Genomic DNA, 20,447 nt, shown 5'->3' with positions numbered 1-20,447 from the left:
TGTTGTTTTTTTTTTCTGTTTTATTTTTATCCCTTTGGTTCCCTCAAGCCCAATATACACATGTAGTATAATTATAAAGGAATCCATTTTTAAAAAAGTTTATGCTTTATATTCCAGTTAATGTACAACAGTTGCATTTTTTATATTAAAAAGTTATTTTAAAGAAATGGTTTAGATAAAGCTGCACTACATCAATATATTTTACATATAATAAAAAAGAAAAATATTAAGATACTAGAATAATATACTAGAAACCAAATTAAAAATACATTTCAAGTCATGCATTAATTCCTCAGTGAACAATTAATTAATGCAGCAGTCACACAGGAATTCTGGTTAATAACTTGAATAACTGAACAGAAAAGACCAGCATAACCCTTGGTATCAGTGTGACAAATCTAACCACTTCTTCAAACCTTCTAGTAACTGTTATGCTATCACCCTTTCTACTCCTAAGGTTATGCTGAAGAGGTAGACAAAAACTGCCAACAGCCATCTATTAAAAGGATATTCTCAATTACAATTTCATTTTTTTGGTGACTTAAGATTGTCTCCTTATCTGTCAACTCTCAGTCTTGAGATGCAAGCTATTTGGAAGGCTACACACCTTACACATTGCAAAATGGCCTTTGGTATATGTCTGCATAACAAAACACACCATGAGCATAAGTAATACCTCTAAGACAACTGTACTGAGATAAAAATTCCATCAAGGGTTAAGTTAAATACCCACAATTTTCAGTGATCAGCAGAACCAGTCCAGTAAGCTTTCATCACTGACTGATACACCCTCTTTATGGCTCTGGGAGGTTGTTTGTTTTCTGTTGTTTTGTTGGTTTTCTTTTTTTACAAAAGATTTTAGTCTTTCCCTGGAATTTGCCTCAGAACTTTCCCTTCCACACTCTGTTGCACAGATGAAGAATACTAGATAATGAGGAAAATGGAATGTTAAGGGATATTCTGATGGGAAAAGAAGCTTTTAAATTAGCAACGTAATGTATGAAATACTCCTATTAGATTTACTATATAAGGATCACTTCAGTATTAATGTCTGCAGTCTAAAATTTTCAAAAATCACAGAATCACAGAATCACATAGCTGTCTGCAATTTTCTTCTCTCTGCACCACATGATTCATAGTGCTCACTCACAAAACTGGCTAGTAACACCGTCTCTTTGCCCGTATTTCATCCTATGATAGCTAAACTAAGTGGAAGGTGTTTAAAACAGAAAATCTATTCTTAGTTGAAATGCAACAAAGCAATACATAATAGCTGTTACTAAAGAGGTTTATGAACTGAACAGTCATCTACAAAACCTGAGAGATTCAAGATGTTCTGAAAGGATAAAGTGTGTGGATACAGATATAATCATTAATCCAGTGAAATATTAATCTGTATCAAGGTGTGAAGTATGTAGTATTTCTAAGCTTATAAAGTAAAATATAACATATGCTTTGAACCTCAAAAGTCACCTGCACAGGCTAATAAACTTTAAAAGCCATTAAATAGCATTCCAAGTAAATTATTATTTCAAATAATTAATTTTGTGTTGTCCACAAATTTGGGGTTGTTAATTTTAATTACACTTAACCAATATCCTTCTGGAGTTGAACAGATTAATGGATAAAGCAGAAGTAGTAAAAAAAAAAATAACAAGGATTGGAATCTACATTGCCCGGTTCACAGATTCTTAAGTGGGGGTTTTTGTGTGTTTGGTTTTGGGTTGCCTTTTTTTTTTTTTTTTAAGCTTAAGTGTTGGATTCCATTAACACATCATATAATAGCGCAAATTTAGAATGTGTGTGACACAGCAAAAACCCCCACATTTCCTAACTTCAAAACTACAAAAAAACATAACTGTCATGGGAGCAAAAATAATAAAAAACCTGCTGTTCTGCTGTAAGTGATGTTCTGATGTTCTGCATTTCTTCGTTCTTTCTCTTCTCTTGTTCTTCAAGTTGCTCTAAGAATTTCATTTTTTCTTCCTGAAGCTTCTCTTGAAGTTCAGCAACTAAGCTTGATTCAGCAGATGATTCAATGGGAGGACTTAAAAGAAAATGTTTAGGCTTTAAAATTGCAGTATATTGAGTCACAGAATACATAAAACAAGCAAACATACAAAAGTATTAAGTTCCTTTCTGAGACACTTTAATCCAGTTGCATACTGGATGGGAGTTTGGGCATCCATGACATAACCAGTTCCAGCCGTTTCTAGAGTTTTTGCTTTATCATACGATCAAGCACATACCTGCCTACCTCTATTTTGTGATCAATTATTCCAATCAAGTTTAGAGCACAGGATAAGCCTGTCTGAGAATTGTAAAGAGAAGGTGCACCTGCATCTTACTTTATAAAGAACAAAAATTCACTCTCAAATTATTCCATTATTATCTAAAAGACATCAGCCTAAAACCAAGTTTGTTGGCTGCACTAAACCAATGCAGGTATCATCTGCCTTTCAGATAGGCTGCCTGGCCTATTGACAATTTGCATGTGACAAGCAAGTAAAGGATATTAACGTACATTACTATCTATTAAACCTCTTCAATATATCAGGTGTTTGGTTTACACATGCCATCTGCAAAGGTCTCAACAAGTATAGCAATAGTGACACCTATCTTTTTCCAGTGTTTTTAAGATACTAAAAGGACATTTCTTCAGGCATGGGGCTTCCTTTGAAAGTAAACACTGTACTTACTCTACTCTAAGACAACAATGTATTTAGCAATACTACCACTGGTCTACCACATGGGCACATACTGAAGATACAAACTAATACGTAGTACCTAAGTACTAAAAAAGCCTGTAATAAGTTTGAAATAAAAGAGCCCTGAAAGCCAACTGAAGCTCTCAGAGTGGCAAAGCAACCTTTGACTTTCCAGAAATCAGAACAAGCAGAGAACATATCAAGTCATGAGACATCCAGGTGAATCTTTTTTATGCCACTGAGGAAGCATTTTCATGCTGGATTAAATTTCAATTTATTTCTAAATTAAGCCTAGCTGTGGGAGAGAATGTGTGCTCTACAGAGAAGCTGCACTACTGATGATGGCGTCACCAAAGTGGCTGGACAATGCCAAGGCTAGAAGACAAAGCTATAATTTAGTTTCCAAAGCAGTCAAGATTCCTATTCTATTTTTAGCAGTCTGTACAATGTTATAAATCTTTGTAAGAAATCAGCAATCTGCTTAACAATGAAAGTTGTTACAACAATTGTGGTTTCAGTTAATCTTGTTTAGTGCATACTACATTCAGTAGAAAGACTAAATAGGACAGTTACAAATGCCTTGCAGTTTTATTACCTTTCCTAATTATGATTAGCTGAATTTCAGACATATTATAACCAGAACACGTTAATTTTCACGTTGGTAATGAATGGATCACAATCATTTCTTCAACACTTCTAACTATTTCTGTTAGTTTTCTTGTAAATTCAAGCCTAAACTCCCAATACCAGTGCAACACTCAGGCCAGATCTCCCTACATATGCCTTCTAGATGGCTAATGCAACCCTGCTCTTGCAGAGAAGGACATTTATCTGACAAGCATACAGGCACATGCCAAATAAAAGTTGGCTTCAACCAGTACAAGTAACTGTCAAATAACAACTGAGTGAGGATAAGTGAATTTGAATTACTGACACAACTTAGGGTTTCAGGAGCTCAAAACCCAAACAGCTAGACAGTGACTCTGAAATACTAATACAGATTCACATAACACACATGCCCTCTGGAGGTAAAACACGGCATGTTTTTATTCCTAGAGAAAAAAACTAACAGCAGATTAAAGGCAAAAGGAGAAGTCTTGCGAGGCAACACATTTTAAAGTCACATTAAAAATAAAATTAGTTGAGAGAACTCATAACAAACTACTAACACTTCTTTAGACTGAAGCAGATAATATTTCTTTGAAATACATGACTGTTTTATCCAGTTTGCATAAGAATACACACAGCTGTGTTTCAAAGTCACTAACATTTAAGCGTAGATGGTGGATTTTTAAAGACAGATGACTCAGCTACGTATTTTTCCTGTTGAGTCAATTTTTTAAAAAACTTCTATAGCCCATTAATATATATAAAAGGAGAAGAACGTAAGAGTTTTTTCTCTCCTCATTTCACCACACGTCTTTAAGAGAATATTTTGTTCAATGAAGGGCACTTCTTAAATTCATTATATCTCAATCTTAATTCCGAAAATGTAACACTATCTTGATGTATTTTTCCATACACTGATTTACAAAGCCCAGGCACTGATTAATCACATCACAGAACATCATTTAATGATGGATATATTCAACTATCAAAATCCTGAGGTAACAGGATTAAAGCAGATAAAAGTGAAGCCAATATTCAGATTTCCCTTCCAATGTGTGAATTATGCACATACGTTGGACTGTCTGCATAACCTACCCTCTTTTTTTTTAAAAAAAATGTTCTACCGATATTCAAAAGTTAAATGCTAACTTAAGTATGTATTCATGTTTTGCCATTCACTTCTGGTTTTATGCCTGTTCTGCCCATTTTATTGGCCTCTTCCCATTTCACATATTTGGTAGATCCCAATACCTAGAAAAAATGCTCTATCTAGGTATCGTACAAAGATTGATCTGCTGCACTCTTTCGCACTTCAAGAACATAAATGACAAATCATAGCAATTTTAAACAAAATACTGTTTCTAAGCAGTAGCCACATAGAAAAATTCTAATATTACCATTCCACAGCATCATAAACTACTCTGTTGATGGGTATTATGAATTGGTAAGTAGATAAGAGAAGTCATAAAGTAATTCTAGCCATTTTTGGCACAGGAAAATATATTTTTCTTTTTAAAATGGAAAACCAGAAATTAACAATGAAAACCAATAATGTTTAGGATGTTCTTTAAGATTATATTTTCCACATGTCTCATTATAAAGCTCAAACTGAAGACCCTGAAATACATAACAGTGGCAGCAAAAGTCAGTGAAAGTCCACGTGGCCATGGGACAGTTCTCAGTCAATCACATATACTCCCTCACACTTTTTCACGTCACCATTAACACCAACTTAGTATAGTCTGCCAATAAAAGCAAGTTATTAGCATAAACACTAGCCACTGCATGCTCACACAGTGCTAATACCAGAGAAAAAGACTGGAGAGAGGCTGAAACCTTTAAAACTGGCATTTCAAGTAACATGCTACTGTGGAAATGGTCCTTCAATGTAACATTACAAGACTGAAATATAAAACCTTCATTGTTGTCTGGAAATTATATTGTATAAGACATTTCACCATCTTTGAGATTAACTAGAGATACATGAAAATCACTACCTATAAAATGGAATTAACTTGAAATTTGAACATAGAAACCAACCCAGATAAGCATTCTTACAAAGTTTTACTTACTGCATAGTGCATCATGAATATACATTAATTACTTTAAAATACTAGAAAAACACAGCAACCTAGTTCTTACAGTACCTCTGATTTATTTGCATCTCAAGTTGTTGTATTTTTTCCAAAAGTCCCTTTTCAGCAGCTTGCCTCTGTAATTCAAACTCTTTACAAGCAGTTTGTACTGCATCCTCTTTTTCACAATTGAGCTTCTGAATGAGCAACTGCCTGTCTTGTTCTTGGGAAGATACTAACAGTTCTTTCTCTTCTTTAAGCTTATGGATAATAGCTTCGTATTTTTCCTGCTGCTCACACAGAGACAATTTTTCTGTTTTTTCCTTTTCTAGGGCATTTGCTTCCAACTCTAACTTACTTTGCAGTTCTGTTATTTGCTCTGAAAGTCTTTTTTCTGCCTCAGAAGTTTTTTGATGAAGAACTGTTACTTTATTTAGTTCCGTTCTAAGCAAATTTGATTCTTCTTCATATCTGTCTACCAGTTCAGAAATGCACTGATCTTTCTCAATTGTCATCAGAGTCCTTAATTCCGATAAGCCCACTTGATATTCATCACTGTTACTTTGTATTTTATTGTTTAATTTTTCTATCTCCTTTTTTAAGCTTTCAGTTTCCTTATCAATCTGAGATTTTAAAGTTTCTTGTTGCTGGTTTCTGCTTTCTTCCAAAAGAAGCTTCATTTCATCAGTTTCTGCCTCTTTCAGAGCAAGTTCAACTTCTAATTTGCACCTCAAATCAGACAGATCTGAAACCTTGAGTTGTAACTCTTCTACTTGTTGTTGCTTCTCTTGCATAACTACTGCATGAGATTCCTGCATTTGTTCAAGTCTATGCTGGTTCTCTTTTTTTAATTTATCTAAACAGTCGTTGTGCTCAGCTAGCACCTTCTCAAATTCCTGTAAATGCCTGGCTTGTAGGTTGCTTTCCAGTTCTTTTAAATGGCTTTGCTCTAAACTCTCGAGTTCTGCCCTCAAGAGTTGTAGTTTTTCATTGCTTTCAACGTGAAGTTTTTTCAAGTCTTCAAGTACTATCTCACGTGACTGTCTCAGTTCCTTAATTTCACAATTTTGTGTCTCCATTTGGCATTCCAATTCAAGTAATTTCTGATCTTTTTCATTCTGAAGGCAAACTACAGCTTCTTTCTCATTTTTCACCATTGCAAATTCATCATTCTTATTCTGAAGAACTTCCTCAAGGCCTAATAAGTCACCTTTTAACTTTTTAATCTTCTTTTCACTTTCTTCACCATCTTCCAATAATTGATTAATTTTTGTTTCATATTCACTTTTCAAAGACTGTAATTCTTTTTGATGTTTATCTTTTAGTGTTTTTTCAAGTGAAAGTTTTACCTTCTCAATAGTATTTACTATTTCTAATGAAGTGCATTTTAAAGAATTAGAAAAGTCACACTGTTCTCTTTGTACAAGTGTTCTAAAGTGGCAAAGATCTTCTTTTATACCTCTTAAATGTACCTTTGAGTCTTGGGCAATAACCTTACACTTCTCCACGCAAACACTGAGAGGTGCCTTTTCTGCTGAAGTGTCCTTTACACAAGCATTTGTATCTTGCATACGTCTACTGTCTATTGCATTGATAACTGAAGAATAAAGTGATTCCACCATCATTTCTGGACTTTGTGGATCACTTATTACATTAGGAGATACTAGATTTTCTTCTATTACAAATTCATTTACTGCTGACATGAAGTCAGACTCTGGACTTTCTGCTAATGAATCCAAGTCTAATGATCCTTGCTTAAGTGCTTGCTCCAAGTGAGGATGAGCAATAGTTTCAAAATCAAATGTGTGAGCATCAATGCTGTCTGGAGACAATTCTTCCAATGGAGCTGGGGGACACACAGGAGGACACAGGGGACCCTGAAGACTGAGCGATGGAGGAGTTCTTGAAGAGGTAGCAATTGCGGTTCCTGTTGCACTTTCCATCCTTGGTGTGGTAGCAGATTGTGGTGATGCTTGACTATTGGAGGCCTATTTATAAAATACAAACCAAACACTTAATGAGAGGCAAAATATCAATATTTTATATTTATTTAAAAGTATCAGGCAAAACAAGAACTGAAAAAGTTAATTTTAATAATCTTAATTAACTATTTTAATAGTTTCAAATTATCCATGACAGTCCAAAATACATACAACTAAAATTCCAGAAATTCAGATATATTTTCAGTAAGTTTCAAAGAAGTAGTACTTGTAGATGTATAGGTAGTTAAGTCCTACTTAGATCGCATATAATTTGACAATAAGAGACATCACAGCCTGAGTGAATTTAATCATCCGTTCTTGTTCATTACTATGTGTATTATAAAGCAAAATCTCAAGTTCTAGTGGCTATTCTGCTGTACAGTGTAAATTTACACAGTGTTTGAAAACCAATCTTTGCTATTTTTAAGACATCATACTTTACTACACTGCCATGAAACATGTACTTTAAGTGAATTCAGCTGAAGTTTGATATATCATAGCTATAATAGTTGTAACTGCAGGCCAAGTTATATGCACTTATTTCTATGCAGCTGAAATGAAATAAAGCACCATTTTAAAATGCTTAAAAAAAATAATCAACCTCAGCCTTAGAGACTGTGCAAACAGCATGTTTTTTGTGATTTTCAAACTTTTTGTATGTGACTGATACTTAATTTAACTCACAGTATGATGTTTTTACAAGATAACACTCCAGTTACAATTTTCTTAGCTTTGTTATTTATTTTAATAGATTTAACATAATGAATTTACTGCTTCCAAGCTTCGCTTGACAGAATAAGTGAAGTGTGTAATAAATTCCTCTTCCTTCACTATCTTCACATTTACCGGAACTAGGAACAAATTGTCAACCTGTAGTATCTTACACCATTAACTACAAAATACAACAGTGGCTGCTGTGAGCTGGGTCTCTAGACTAGAGCACCAGATCACTACCTACTAAAGAGCTAAACCTCACATTTTGAGTAGCTGAAACTATAGAGAAGACTTTCCTTATTGTTGCCTATTTCCCTGAGAAGCTGCTGGCTGCTGTCTAGTCTACAATCTACAGGAAGCAATGGGTACATATGTCATACACTATTATTCCTGTGATGACAAAGGAAAAGGAGTGAAGAGCAAACAAGAAAAAACAGAAAGCATAGACAGAGCAGCAGAGTTCATTTTTAAGTTCTCAGGTGTTGCAGGATCACATGCTTTGTTCTAGTTACATTACTGTAATAAACAACGTCAGATAATGAGGCAATTCTTCGGATTACAAAGCATGTTTTAATTCAAACTCAACTAGAACAAATGGTAGATTCATAATCTTATTTGAAAAGCCAGCCTCCTTCCAAGAGAAACTTTTAATACGAAAGGATTGCATATGTTAATCACCTACTAACTGGAGAAAAACCTTAATCATCTTACCTGTCTCCTAAGGGCACCTTAACTTTCTCCTGGACACCTTTAACCCAATCACTGATGTCCTTAAACTTTGTCTGTATTATGGAAATGAGGGAGCATAGCTATATCTTTGATGTGAAACCATTAAATTATAAAATATAGGCAGAAAGCTTTAAAAAGAAAAGTACATTTCAAAGTAGTAACAAATTAAGCAAAACCCCACAACTATTTTCTTTAACTACTACTCTGATGTACTATTAAAAAAAAAAAAGCATATAGAAAAGCATACAATCACTAACATTCTATGAACTTGAAAATTGAAATAAGAATTATGAGAGCATGGAAAAGAAATACTAACATCTCTAGCAAGGTATTAGATCTTTTGAATTACTCTTTGATCACCTGTCTATAGCCACAGCTTTACTCTACTGCCTGAAGCAACTATCAAAAGACCAGCTGCTGTGGCTGATACAGTAGAATGAACTCCCCCCACCTGATTCTGACAGAGCTAAACCGATGTGCTGTCAGCAAGCCAGGAAAACTATCACAGGCCAACCTAAAGAACCAGGCTTCTCTGCTGCCACTTGTTTGGAAAGGGAGTCAAATGTGTCTCCCTGGGTGAGCACAAGAGCAACATGCTGCTCTGTGGGCAACACTCAATGCCTGCAGAGTCATTGACAACTCTGTACCAAGCTGGGACAGTATCTCACAGTTCACTAACAGAATACGTAGGTGCATGAAGCTGTAGGCATTTTCAAGACTATCATTAAATCTTTATTCATCCTTCTAATTATATACCGTAAATTCCCAGCAATACTAAGGGTAACAAAATAACATTTTCAAGTTATTTCAGTAATTTTACACCAAAAAAAGCACACAGGACAAATTTAATTAAAAAAAATACTTCTAGATCATCTGCAGAACAAAGCAACACAGAAATACCTATTATCTTCCATCAAGTAATAGCAAGAACACTGTTGTTGAGAAGGAAAAATCTCTGACAGATCAATTTGCCTCAATTCCAAAAAAAGAGTTTAAATGTCTCGTTGAGATTACACCTAAATGGGCATTTTCAAGACGACATCATGAATGGCCCAGCTCTGACTGTGCAATGCAATTTACTCTAAGGAAAGAGACAATTATCCAAACCTGTCTAAACACTTGAAGTTTCTGAGTCAGTCAAGAATCCACATTGTTTAAAGCACAGCAAGAAGAGTGGAAAGAACACATTCTCCTGATTTGGCACCTTTTTTGTGCAGCCATATATTGATAAAAATTTAATAAATAGATAAGCAAGTCCAAACCAAAAAGGACAAACCATCAAGACCATTAAAGCTGTTTATCTTCCTACCACTACTATGAATATTTTTAATTAAAATGTACTTGTTTAAATTATTTCACTCTTCTGACATTACAAGTTTTAGTGAAAAAATAATTTTGTTAGAACACTTGTCACTATCCTGGTTTCTTATGCGATAAATTTCAGCATGCTCCAAGTTGAGGGTGGACTTCAGAGCATGGGCTGTTAGAAAAGCATGTTCAGACAACTCCCAGATTTCACAAAATTTACGTAATTTCTGAAGGTGTAGTACCATGGTCAGGTCCTATGACTCTTGTTATTAATGTCTGCTCATATGAAAATGAATATTCATAGAGAGAACAGAGCTGTAAGAAATGTAAGAGGTACAAGAAATTACATCAAGTACATATCTCTTCTATATTACAGAGCAAAGAGCAGCCTAGATCTCATATTTTACATAAACACTTCCAGTAAATCTCTTGTTCAGGTTCCAGAGAATTAAGAATATAAGGATCTTCATGTCATCTGGTTAAAGCAGGAATTTGCTAATTATAAAGTAAACATGCCCATATCCTTGGCAGTTACAGAAGATGTTTGTAGTCAGCAAAGTGCATAGTAACACTTACACTGAAGATGGTAATACGGAGTCTCACAAAAATTACATCTTTTTTCTATAGCAATAATGATAAAGAAACCAAATTTGAAGCAGTGAAACTCACAAAATTTTAATCACTGCTAAATTCACCCAGTTTCATTGGGACAGGCTATACTCAGGAACTAAAAGGACCTCATTTGGTGTATCATGAAAAACAGAGGCAGAATGCACAGAAGCAAAAGTGATGAGAAGAAACAGCTTCTAGGGTGAAGAATATGCTTGACATATAGAACCTGAAGGCGCATAAATCTATGGGACCTGATGGGATTCACCCATGGGTCCTGAGGGAGCTGGTGGATTAAATTGGTAAGCCTCTGGTCCATCATATTTGAGAGGCCATGGCATTCTGGTGAGGTTCCCACTGATTGGAAAAAAGGGAACATAGCCCCTGTTTTTAAAAAGGGGGAAAAGGAAGACCCAGGGAACTACAGGCCAGTCAGTCTTGCTTCTGTGACTAGCAAGGTCATGGAGCAGATCCTCCTGGAAAGCCTGCCAAGGCACATGGAAAATAAAGAGGTGATTAGTGACAGCCAACATGGCTTGACTAAGGGCAAGTCATATCTGACCAATCTGGTGGCCTTCTACAACAAAGGTACAGGGATGATGGATGGTAGCAGAGGAACTGACGTCATCTACCTGGATTTGTGCAAGGCATCTGACACTGTCCCACACAAAATCCTGGTCTGAAAACTGACAAGGCATGGATTTGACAGATGGAGCACTCGGTGGATAAGAGACTGGCTGGATGGCTGCACCCAGAGAGTTGTGGTCAATGGTTCTGTGTCCAAGTGGAGGCAAGTGATGAATGGCATCCCTCAGGGGTCAGTACTGGGATCAGTGCTATGTAACATCTTTATTGGAGGCATGGACAAGTGAGATTGAGTGTATCCTCAGCAAATTTGCTGACGATACCAAGCTGTGTGGTGTGGTTGACACCCTAGAGGGAAGGGACACCATTGAGAGGGACCCTGACAGGCTGGAGAAGTGGGCCAGTGCCAACCTCATGAAGTTCAACAAGGGCCAAGTGCAAGGTTCTGCACCTGGGTTGGCAAAACCCCAGGCACAAATACAGGCTGGGGGGAGAACACCTAGAGAGCAGTCCTGAGGAGAAGGACTTGAGGGTGGTAGTTATGAGAAGCTCGACCTGAGCCACCAGTGTGCGCTGGAGCCCAGAGAGCCAACCCATCCTGAGCTGCATCAAAAGAAGTGTGGCCAGCAGGGCCAGGGAGGGGATTCTGTCCCTCCACTCTGCTCTGGTGCTATTATCTAGATAGCCTCACTTCATTCACTGAAGCGTTCAAAACTCTTGATTTACTAGAAGGTGATTAGAAAGAAAACTACTATTAAACAGTTATGAGACCAACTAATCTAAACGAGAAAAACAAAGTTTCTTTCTGAAGTGGTTGATGAAACAATTTTATGAAAATACTCTTTTGAATAGCATATTCTCTTTTCTAGGTAAAGAAAAAAAAAACCAAATACCTTTTGTTCATTCAGCAGGTCTGTAATTGTTTGCGACATTTCATCCAAACTCTGTGCTGCCTTGACCAGGTTATGTAGAGCACGTACATGCTGGTGAAGAGGTTCAAAGTCACAAAGTATAGGAACCCTTAAAAACAGTATAGGATTAATTTTTTTCCCCTACATAGTTAATTGTATGTTTAAGTATATTAAATCACTATGTGTATATTCCAACAAGACTAAGTTTAACTCCATGTAAGATTTGTACTTTATTCATTTCATCTGTTTCATATGGAAAATTCACTTAGACCACTTGGCATTTGCGTTTAAGAACTTGAAGCTTTTAAGGAGTAGATAATGATAAACATGATGATGCAGAAGTACTATGTCAGACAGAGACTTTCCTTCTGAGGAAAACATTTACCAGTAGTACCTAGAGTTACAATAATAGTAAGAGAAGAAAACTGACAGTTATTAGATCTGTAACTGAAGCGCTTATGTTTGCAAATTATCCTTCTCTCCAGTTGGATTCTCTCCAAATCTGTTCCTCCTTTGAAGTAGCCACTAATTCTCTACTATTTCATTTTAATGATAGGCAATCTAAATTAAAAGACTGATTAATGTGTTATGAACACAAGTGTTGCAAGATAAGCTTTCAATGGCAAGCTTTCTAGACCTCTGGAAAAGTAACATTTATTTAAATTTTCTTGAGGTCATATACCCAGAGTTTTAAATTTGTTCAGGAACAGTTCCACTGAAAAAATGAAACAGGAGTTCATTTAGACAACAGTAAAAAATAGATCACACCTCAGCATATTTTGCATTATGTATGTTTGCATTAAGATTTGAGAAGGCTGAAGCATTTTAAGTAAACAGAAGTATCAACTTAATTTTGCAGCTCAGGGATTCAGCACTGACAGAAAAGGAGTTTGTGCTGGGTCTCAGTTTGCCTATTGCTTGCACTTTAGATGTTAAATGAAAATGCCACAAAATACTGCTCTCAAGCTTCTTCTGAAGCTCAGGGTCTACCAAGGTGTGTGACAGCTTTGCCTGTTCGGGTTGCAAGTTCACCGCTACCATCAGTATTTCCGCAAAATGTAATTATGAGCTCAGAAGCAGGAGGAATCTGACATAAACCCACCTCTACTGCCATCAAGTGGAAGGCTATGTCACTGCAATTTGGACCGACTACAGTTTGGTTAGTGATTGGTTTTTTAACAATAGCATGGCAAAATTCTTCCCGATTTCAGTCTAAACTTTCCAGGAAGGTTGTAAAATTCTCACACAGTTAAAACTCAGCCAAAAATTAGAAACACACTACTACAGTTTCGATTTTTTCCCCAGCAGAATCACTGAGGAGTGATATAACAGAGAAATTAAAAGGTTATATCAGCTGTATCATGACCTACAGCAAATTCACTGTGAAGCAGACTAGCTCACTACAATTATTTTTAATTCCAGTAGCAATAAAATAAGGATGGTCAGGAATTCTAAATAAAAAAAATAGAGGTAAAAATACATTGAATTCAGCTCCTGCCCTGTATACCAGTAACATGTATCAGGCTGATACCACTGGCAAACCTGACAGATGACAGTGGAGCATCTTCATTTCAGATTTACCTGATCATCCCTTGTGAGATTGTGGCCTTGGGGCTATAAAATAAATGGAATTTCAGCAAAACTCTATCTGCAGATCTCTTCTAGGAGAAGGATAAAGGATACATGCAGGATGTGGTTGTGGTCATACTGATAAACAGATCACTTTCTAGACAGAACCTTACACAGAACTTGCTACTGCCTACTTCTTGCCCATTACACCTTTTTTGGTATTTCTCTGATTAGGTTTAAGCTTTGAAAGCTCACTCTATCAGTCAACTTTTTCCAAGTTCTAGGTAAGAAAATAATCCTGTCAATTTGCCTGAAACACAGAACAGTAGCTTTCCTGTCTACATTTTCATGTCAGTCTCTCATTGTTAGGAGATAAAAAAAATGGAAATAGAGTTTTGGTCAAAATGATGGATTTCCACAGACAGCAGAGGTACTTCGGGAATACATACTTTAGTAAAATAAGTCTGGCAGACAAAAAGCATTAAATACAGGAGATGTCTATCATCTCATGCTAGACTAAAGAAATTTATTTTATTTCCTCCAGAATACCATTTAACAAAGAGCAAATAAAAACATTAAAATTAATTTAGTTCTGATCTGACAAAACACACAAAGTTATGAATTTACTTCTGTTTAAAACAAAAATTTTGCTTGTTTTTAGCTATGACACAGCTCAGAGGAAAGTCCAACTTCATTTACATCTCAGTAAAGAATACATGTGTTCAAATAGTCAGAGCTTTAGTACTTGAAGTATGTAGGTAATATGTATCTGCATTAGGTCATTGAAGATGACTGCTTAAGAAATACATCAGGTCAAAAAAAGCCCTTCTCTGTTCCTTATAAAAAATTAACTTGGGGGGGAGTTGTGGGAGGTATATGACAACATGGTGGAAGTCAGAAGGGGGTGACAACTGGAAGAAGCTATTTCTGCAATTAGAAAGTTTTAGGAGGTGCTTTACCTGAGTAATGGCTGTACTTCTGAAGGACAAAACGACTGCAAAAACTGCAAGTCACTCAATGAGATATCTGGAAGCTCACTGTCAAATCTGCGAGGTTTCCGTGTCTGTATTAAGAAGAAATTAATGTACATGCTGCTAAGGTATATAGTATAAAGATAACTACGGATTAAAAAGAGCTTAAGTAATAACACAGAAAAGTTGTTGTTAAACTGATCTCCTTTTCTAGAGATTTTACACGTTTTTTCAAGGAATCATGTCTGGCCTCACCCTCCTAAAAAAAGTAGTTATATTTATAGTCATTAATGTCTCCATAGTGCCTTGAGCAGCAGCAGAACAGAGTATTTCAAGCTGGAAGGCCCCTACGATGCTCATTTTAGTCAAACTTCCTGCCTATTGCCAAATTTCCTATATACTACAGACTTGTTTAAAAAGTTAGGAACAAAAAGATGGCACCGAAGTCTTATTTATTGTGCCGCTAAACACGCAGTCAGGTATTAATTCAGTTCAGCATTCAAAACTTTGAAATGAGTTGCATTCTTAATTTTTCCAGTATCCTTTAAAATAAGCTGCAAAGGACAATCTGAAAAGGTTAAACAGGGCAAAGTGAGATGATAAAATTAGAATCAGAAGTTATCTTACTTGAATTAACCAAGCTGTATGAAATCAAAGTTAACAGGCAATGCTTGATTACAACTATACTTTTTCACCTCTTTGTTACCAGCCAATAAAGAGACAAAAATGCTTTTCCACTGATCCAGTGACTAGAGAAAAACATGAAAATCTTTTACTTGCTTTACCATATAATTATTTTTATAGCTGTATTATTCAAAAGAGAGGATAATATTATTAAATCATCTCTTCTGGCTCATTTTTTTTCTGATAATTAATAGCAATTTTTTGCTCAATACCATAGACTCCTTTTTAAAAAGGTATATGGAGCTGACATTTCCTCTCACACCACAACGCAAGTTATGAACTGATGTTTATATATATGCCACCTGAAATAGCAAAGAACACTAGCTCCCATCTTTTTCATGTATGTCAAAGCAATGTAACAGGCACAGACCCTGAATGAATTAAGCTTTGGTTTTTGATTTATTAAATTACTGTTTATAAAAATGAAATAGAAACAAAAACCCCTGAGTACATACACAAAAGGATGGAGGCCAGGAGTCAAGCCCTCTAAACAAACGATTCCTTAGAAAGGACTTCCCTGGGCAAAGAAAAAATGGTTATTTAAAAGAAAAATATGCAACATAAAAACAATACCTCAAGGGAGAACAATTAAGCTTTTGCAGTTTAAAAGCTGAGCTAAATTTGACAGCATTACTATCGTATTTCTTGACAACATAAAAATAGCAAGTGAACGTGTAACTTGATGCAAAACACACCAACTTAACCAAAACCTCTTCTTGCTTAATGCCCATCCCTGCAAAAGCTTCAACTACGTTTTCAAACTTCCACTGTAATATTGCTAGTGTCCTTAAAAAAATGTTGATAACCTTTTGTCTAATTATTTTTTTAGCAATTCATTCAGAATGTAAGTTGCAGACTTTGTAAAGAAAAAAAAAAACAACCAAAAAAACCCCTTCTGATTTCTTTTACCAGCAACTTAATTTTAACTTTTTTTTTTTTTTTTTACAACTTCTGGGCAACCTCCTTAGATGTTGGTGTTTGTTCTTGTTTTGTTTTGTTTTATTTCTGAAGTAGTACAGAGAAAGTTGTAGCAACACTCAAATAGTCAGTAATAGTTTTTAAAGTGTTATTTGAAAGAACTCGCAGAGCATGTTCAAACACAAACTGCATTAATATGTAATAATTAGAAATTGTATCTTTTACAAGCATTAAACTCATTAGAACTTTCACAGTATTTTGTATAGTTAATCTAACAGGTCATTAATCTCATTAAAATAACTGGAAAAATATTTTATTCATTATAGGAACATCCAGCACATTGCACACATTTCCTGTTTAAGTAAAATAAAATTTATATAGGCCTTTAAACTGCAACATAGTATTTTAACTACAAAGACAAAACCACAATTCTGATTTCACAGAAGAGAAAGTACTTACTGAAGAGTTTACCAAAAGATTCCCTTTTCGCCTTTTCAGCTTCATATAGATGCTTTCCATCTTTTATTAAAGCACCTGCCCACTGTGGAAGGGAAAATACATAATTAAGTTGTTAATTTTAGCACTGAAACATTGGTTTGGTTTTGAAGTTTTATTACTTACCTCCCTGTAGTGTTTTATAAACATTTTTCTCCTCACAACCTCTACAACAGCTAGACAGTACATCTGAGGAACGGTACTGAGAGCCTCTACAACCTTGACCCTTTCTAGGAGTTCTGTTACAAGACGAAGTAATGCTTGTAGTTTCTCTCCATCCTGGTCAGCATGAAGCATTACAAAACAACACCACCTAGAAAAGCAGATTATTAAGCTTTAGAAGATAGCCTGGTTTTGTCCGATATAAAATGATCTAATTTCTCAGTTCAGCAAATATTCAGTAATAAATTATTTTCAAAGCAGAGCCACAAATATAACTAAATCACAGAATAACTATTTAAAAGGTGATCAACTGGTGTGTCTGAGGGGAAACAACACAGCAAATTCTGCAACTAGCAAAGGCATAAGGTGGAGGCATTTCCCACAGGTACAAAAAAAAAATAGTGTTGTTATTGACAGAAGTGATGCAGAAGTAAGTAAAAGTGAAACAATACAAACAAGCCAACATTAAACAACTAGGAACATATACTAACAAAGATACTACAAGACATGCACTTTTGACTTTCTTTCAGTAATGACTAGTAAGAAATAAAGGGAGAGCATTATATGAAGGCAACAAGTGGCCAATTAAAAACACAGAGGGAAGTACATTTTCCACATGATGTAAGTTGCAGAACTTGCAAAAAAACAACAGTTTGTGGTTTAAAAAAGAAGTTGGACTAGTTCATGGAAAAAACCTCCATCAGCAGCTGAACACAGAAGAGCTGCTTCTAGGTCAGATAAGAGTATCTTCCTCTAAGAACATAGTTGTGTTTATGTTCTTTCCTCATTATTAGATTCCCATTATGGTCTTTTGCAACTAACTGCTACTGAAGACAAGCTAGAAGTACCTTTGGTTTGACCCAAACTACAGTGTGATTTTTATATAGGTGGTTTTGGGGTCTTTGGGGGCTGAGAGAGGGGGCAGGTTGCTGTTGGGTTTTTTTGTTTGTATTTTGCATCTGTGCTTTATTTTTCACTTCAGATCTATCCTCTTTGCATTCCCTCTCTGCAACTTATTAGCTTGTTCTTTACAAAAGGATGTATATCCTTCCTCTAACAACTTATGAATTATGTGTATACTACACAAATCTTTCAGCATATAGGGAATGAAAGTGATATTTATGACAACGTAAGTTCTACATACGATCCCTAAATATCTGTTACAGTGAAAAATGTTGTAAAAAGAATCACCTCTTCATTAGGCGAGAAAGAAAAATCACCTTGATGGATATCCAGCCTTAAAGTCTAACAGGTCACAATATTGCCTAATTACTTGCTGCTAGCCTAAACAATGTTTTTTTTTTCCTTCTCAAAATTATTAAATGCTCTATACTTCCTGTGTATCTGGCTAGAAAAATGATCTACAGCTTAATAATTAAAGTGCAGTAGAATGAAATGCTATTTTCCATTGAGCAATAAAGACTACTTAACTTTCTTCCCTGCTATACAGTAATGATGCTTACATGAACACTGCTATTTTTCCTTGCTGTGACTGGATATTTTTTTTTTTCATAAACTACATCTAAATCAAACTACTGGCATGTTTCTACTTTGATGTGATCTCAAGCTACTAAGGAGTGTTTCACTACTTATTACTATAATCTCCTGTAAAAGCCAGTCATGTTTGAAATGCTGACAACTTCTGAGGTTGATGCAAGAAGAGGGGATTGTAGCTTCTTAGGTATTGTTTTACTGATATGAAGACCATTTAAACTCTAAGAAAAGCTTCTCTTACAATAGTAATTTGTTTCACATTTAGAAATAATATACAAACAAAGCGATCCACTTTTACCTTCCTTTCCACTAAAGAAAAATCTATACATTCCTAAAGATTTTCTTATGACATGCATTCTTTAAACAGTATTGATGCAATGGAAGCCATAAAAAGTTGAAAAATTACAACTTACTTCAGTCTGACTTGTAGGTTATTTGCAAGCTCCTGTTTGGCAGTGGTACATTTCTGTTTAATATCTAACAGTTTTCTGTGATTAGTTAACATAATCATCAGCTGATTTGCATGACTCAAACACAGATCAGGCAACACAGAAGGATCTTTCAAGTTCTCAGCTCTCTTCTGATTAGCCAAAAATCCCTAGAAGAGAGACATGTTTGTTACACGAGCCTGTGACAATCAAAAAGCATGGAAGTAATCCATCTTCTCTGTAAGAATGCAAGCATTTTAATTAATGTACTGTAACCATTCAGAAGTATAACAGTACACTACACAGAAGTGTCAACATTCCTTTATTTTTATTCTATAATCCTGTCCAAATAAATCTCATCTAATATTTCTCTCCCAGTTACCAAGAACCCTGTAATAACTTCACACAATTGACCAACACTAGTGAAAGATCACAGAATGTAATGCAGAAGAAAAGTAGATACTAAGATAGAAGGGATTAACCATCATTCTAATTTCTGCAAAAAAGCAGCTTTATTATCTGTTTTGGATGGTAACAGGTGATTCCTAAAAGGGCAGGAGGCAAAACAGGGAAAATGGACTGTCTTAAATAAACACAAAACCTGACAATAGTTTTAAGTGAGGCTGATGAGAGCAGTAAACCATTGAGTTATACAAAACTGCTGAAAAATTAAACCAGTCATTGCTGACTTGACACTGAATGTAAAGCAATCTTGTTGTAAGATGCTATAAAACACATTTGCAAAGCCTGCAATAAGTAACTATATCCCAGTGAGAACAGCACAGAAATCGAACTAAGTATCAAACAAGTATATTATGTACAATTAGAAGGCAAGAAAGAAGATGCACACTGAGGATGGAAAAGAATACTGAAGAGTCAACCATATTCTGAACTCTGAGCAGCTTACATACTGAATGAGTGAGGAGCTTCTGGGAAATGAGAGCAGGCTGCAAACATTTTAACTGAATCATCTGAGTCAAGTGAATGGAAACCAGAAAAGGTAGGAAGAACTGTTACTGAGATGATGAAGAATACAGCCCCATCAGGAGAACCTGGCTTGTTTAGTCAAGGATGTCAAAGATACCGAAGAAACATGCTGTGATAACTAGGGAATTGCCATGCATCAAACTCAAAGGCATCATAGGTGTGAGGGCACATAGGGCAAATGTTCTTAAAATAGCCAAGAATATTTTCAGATTTGTGACTAATGTATGTTTAGAAACATTAGCACAATCAGATTCTATGCAACTTTGCAACAGAAATAAGGAAGTCAAGAAAATAATTGCTTTTAACAGCAGCTCAGTAAGCTTTTTAACTGAAACACATGGCACGGAGCCTGAAGTTACAGAAAACTGGATGCAGTGAGCTGGAAAATCCCTTCCAGATTTACTCTATGTTCCAAAAGACTATTCATAAATTTTAGTATCTTTCACCATGTATGTATCCTTGTGCCCGTCTTTAAAATAAAACAAACTAAAATTACCCTAGCATGCAAA

General features: G+C 35.5%; 1 protein-coding gene across 1 annotated transcript in view; it reads right to left on the bottom strand.

Annotated features, from left to right (window-relative positions):
- Positions 1 to 20,447, bottom strand: part of RB1CC1 (RB1-inducible coiled-coil 1) — a 58,628-nt gene that overhangs the window by 13,062 nt on the left and 25,119 nt on the right. Inside the window, exons 8-15 of the mRNA XM_010006809.1 lie at positions 18,937 to 19,121; positions 16,994 to 17,180; positions 16,832 to 16,913; positions 15,910 to 15,971; positions 14,759 to 14,862; positions 12,213 to 12,339; positions 5,465 to 7,380; positions 1,888 to 2,047 (exon numbers count right to left, since the gene is read on the bottom strand). Of these exons, the coding sequence (XP_010005111.1) occupies positions 1,888 to 2,047; positions 5,465 to 7,380; positions 12,213 to 12,339; positions 14,759 to 14,862; positions 15,910 to 15,971; positions 16,832 to 16,913; positions 16,994 to 17,180; positions 18,937 to 19,121 (2,823 nt within the window). The remainder of the gene's footprint in view (positions 1 to 1,887; positions 2,048 to 5,464; positions 7,381 to 12,212; positions 12,340 to 14,758; positions 14,863 to 15,909; positions 15,972 to 16,831; positions 16,914 to 16,993; positions 17,181 to 18,936; positions 19,122 to 20,447) is intronic.

This window comes from Chaetura pelagica, unplaced genomic scaffold, assembly GCF_000747805.2.
Source record: "Chaetura pelagica isolate M959 unplaced genomic scaffold, ChaPel_1.0 scaffold109, whole genome shotgun sequence".
Classification (NCBI taxonomy): Eukaryota; Metazoa; Chordata; class Aves; order Apodiformes; family Apodidae; genus Chaetura; species Chaetura pelagica.
The sequence above is the reverse complement of the archived record's forward strand: the minus strand, read 5'-3'. Positions and strand labels throughout refer to the sequence as shown.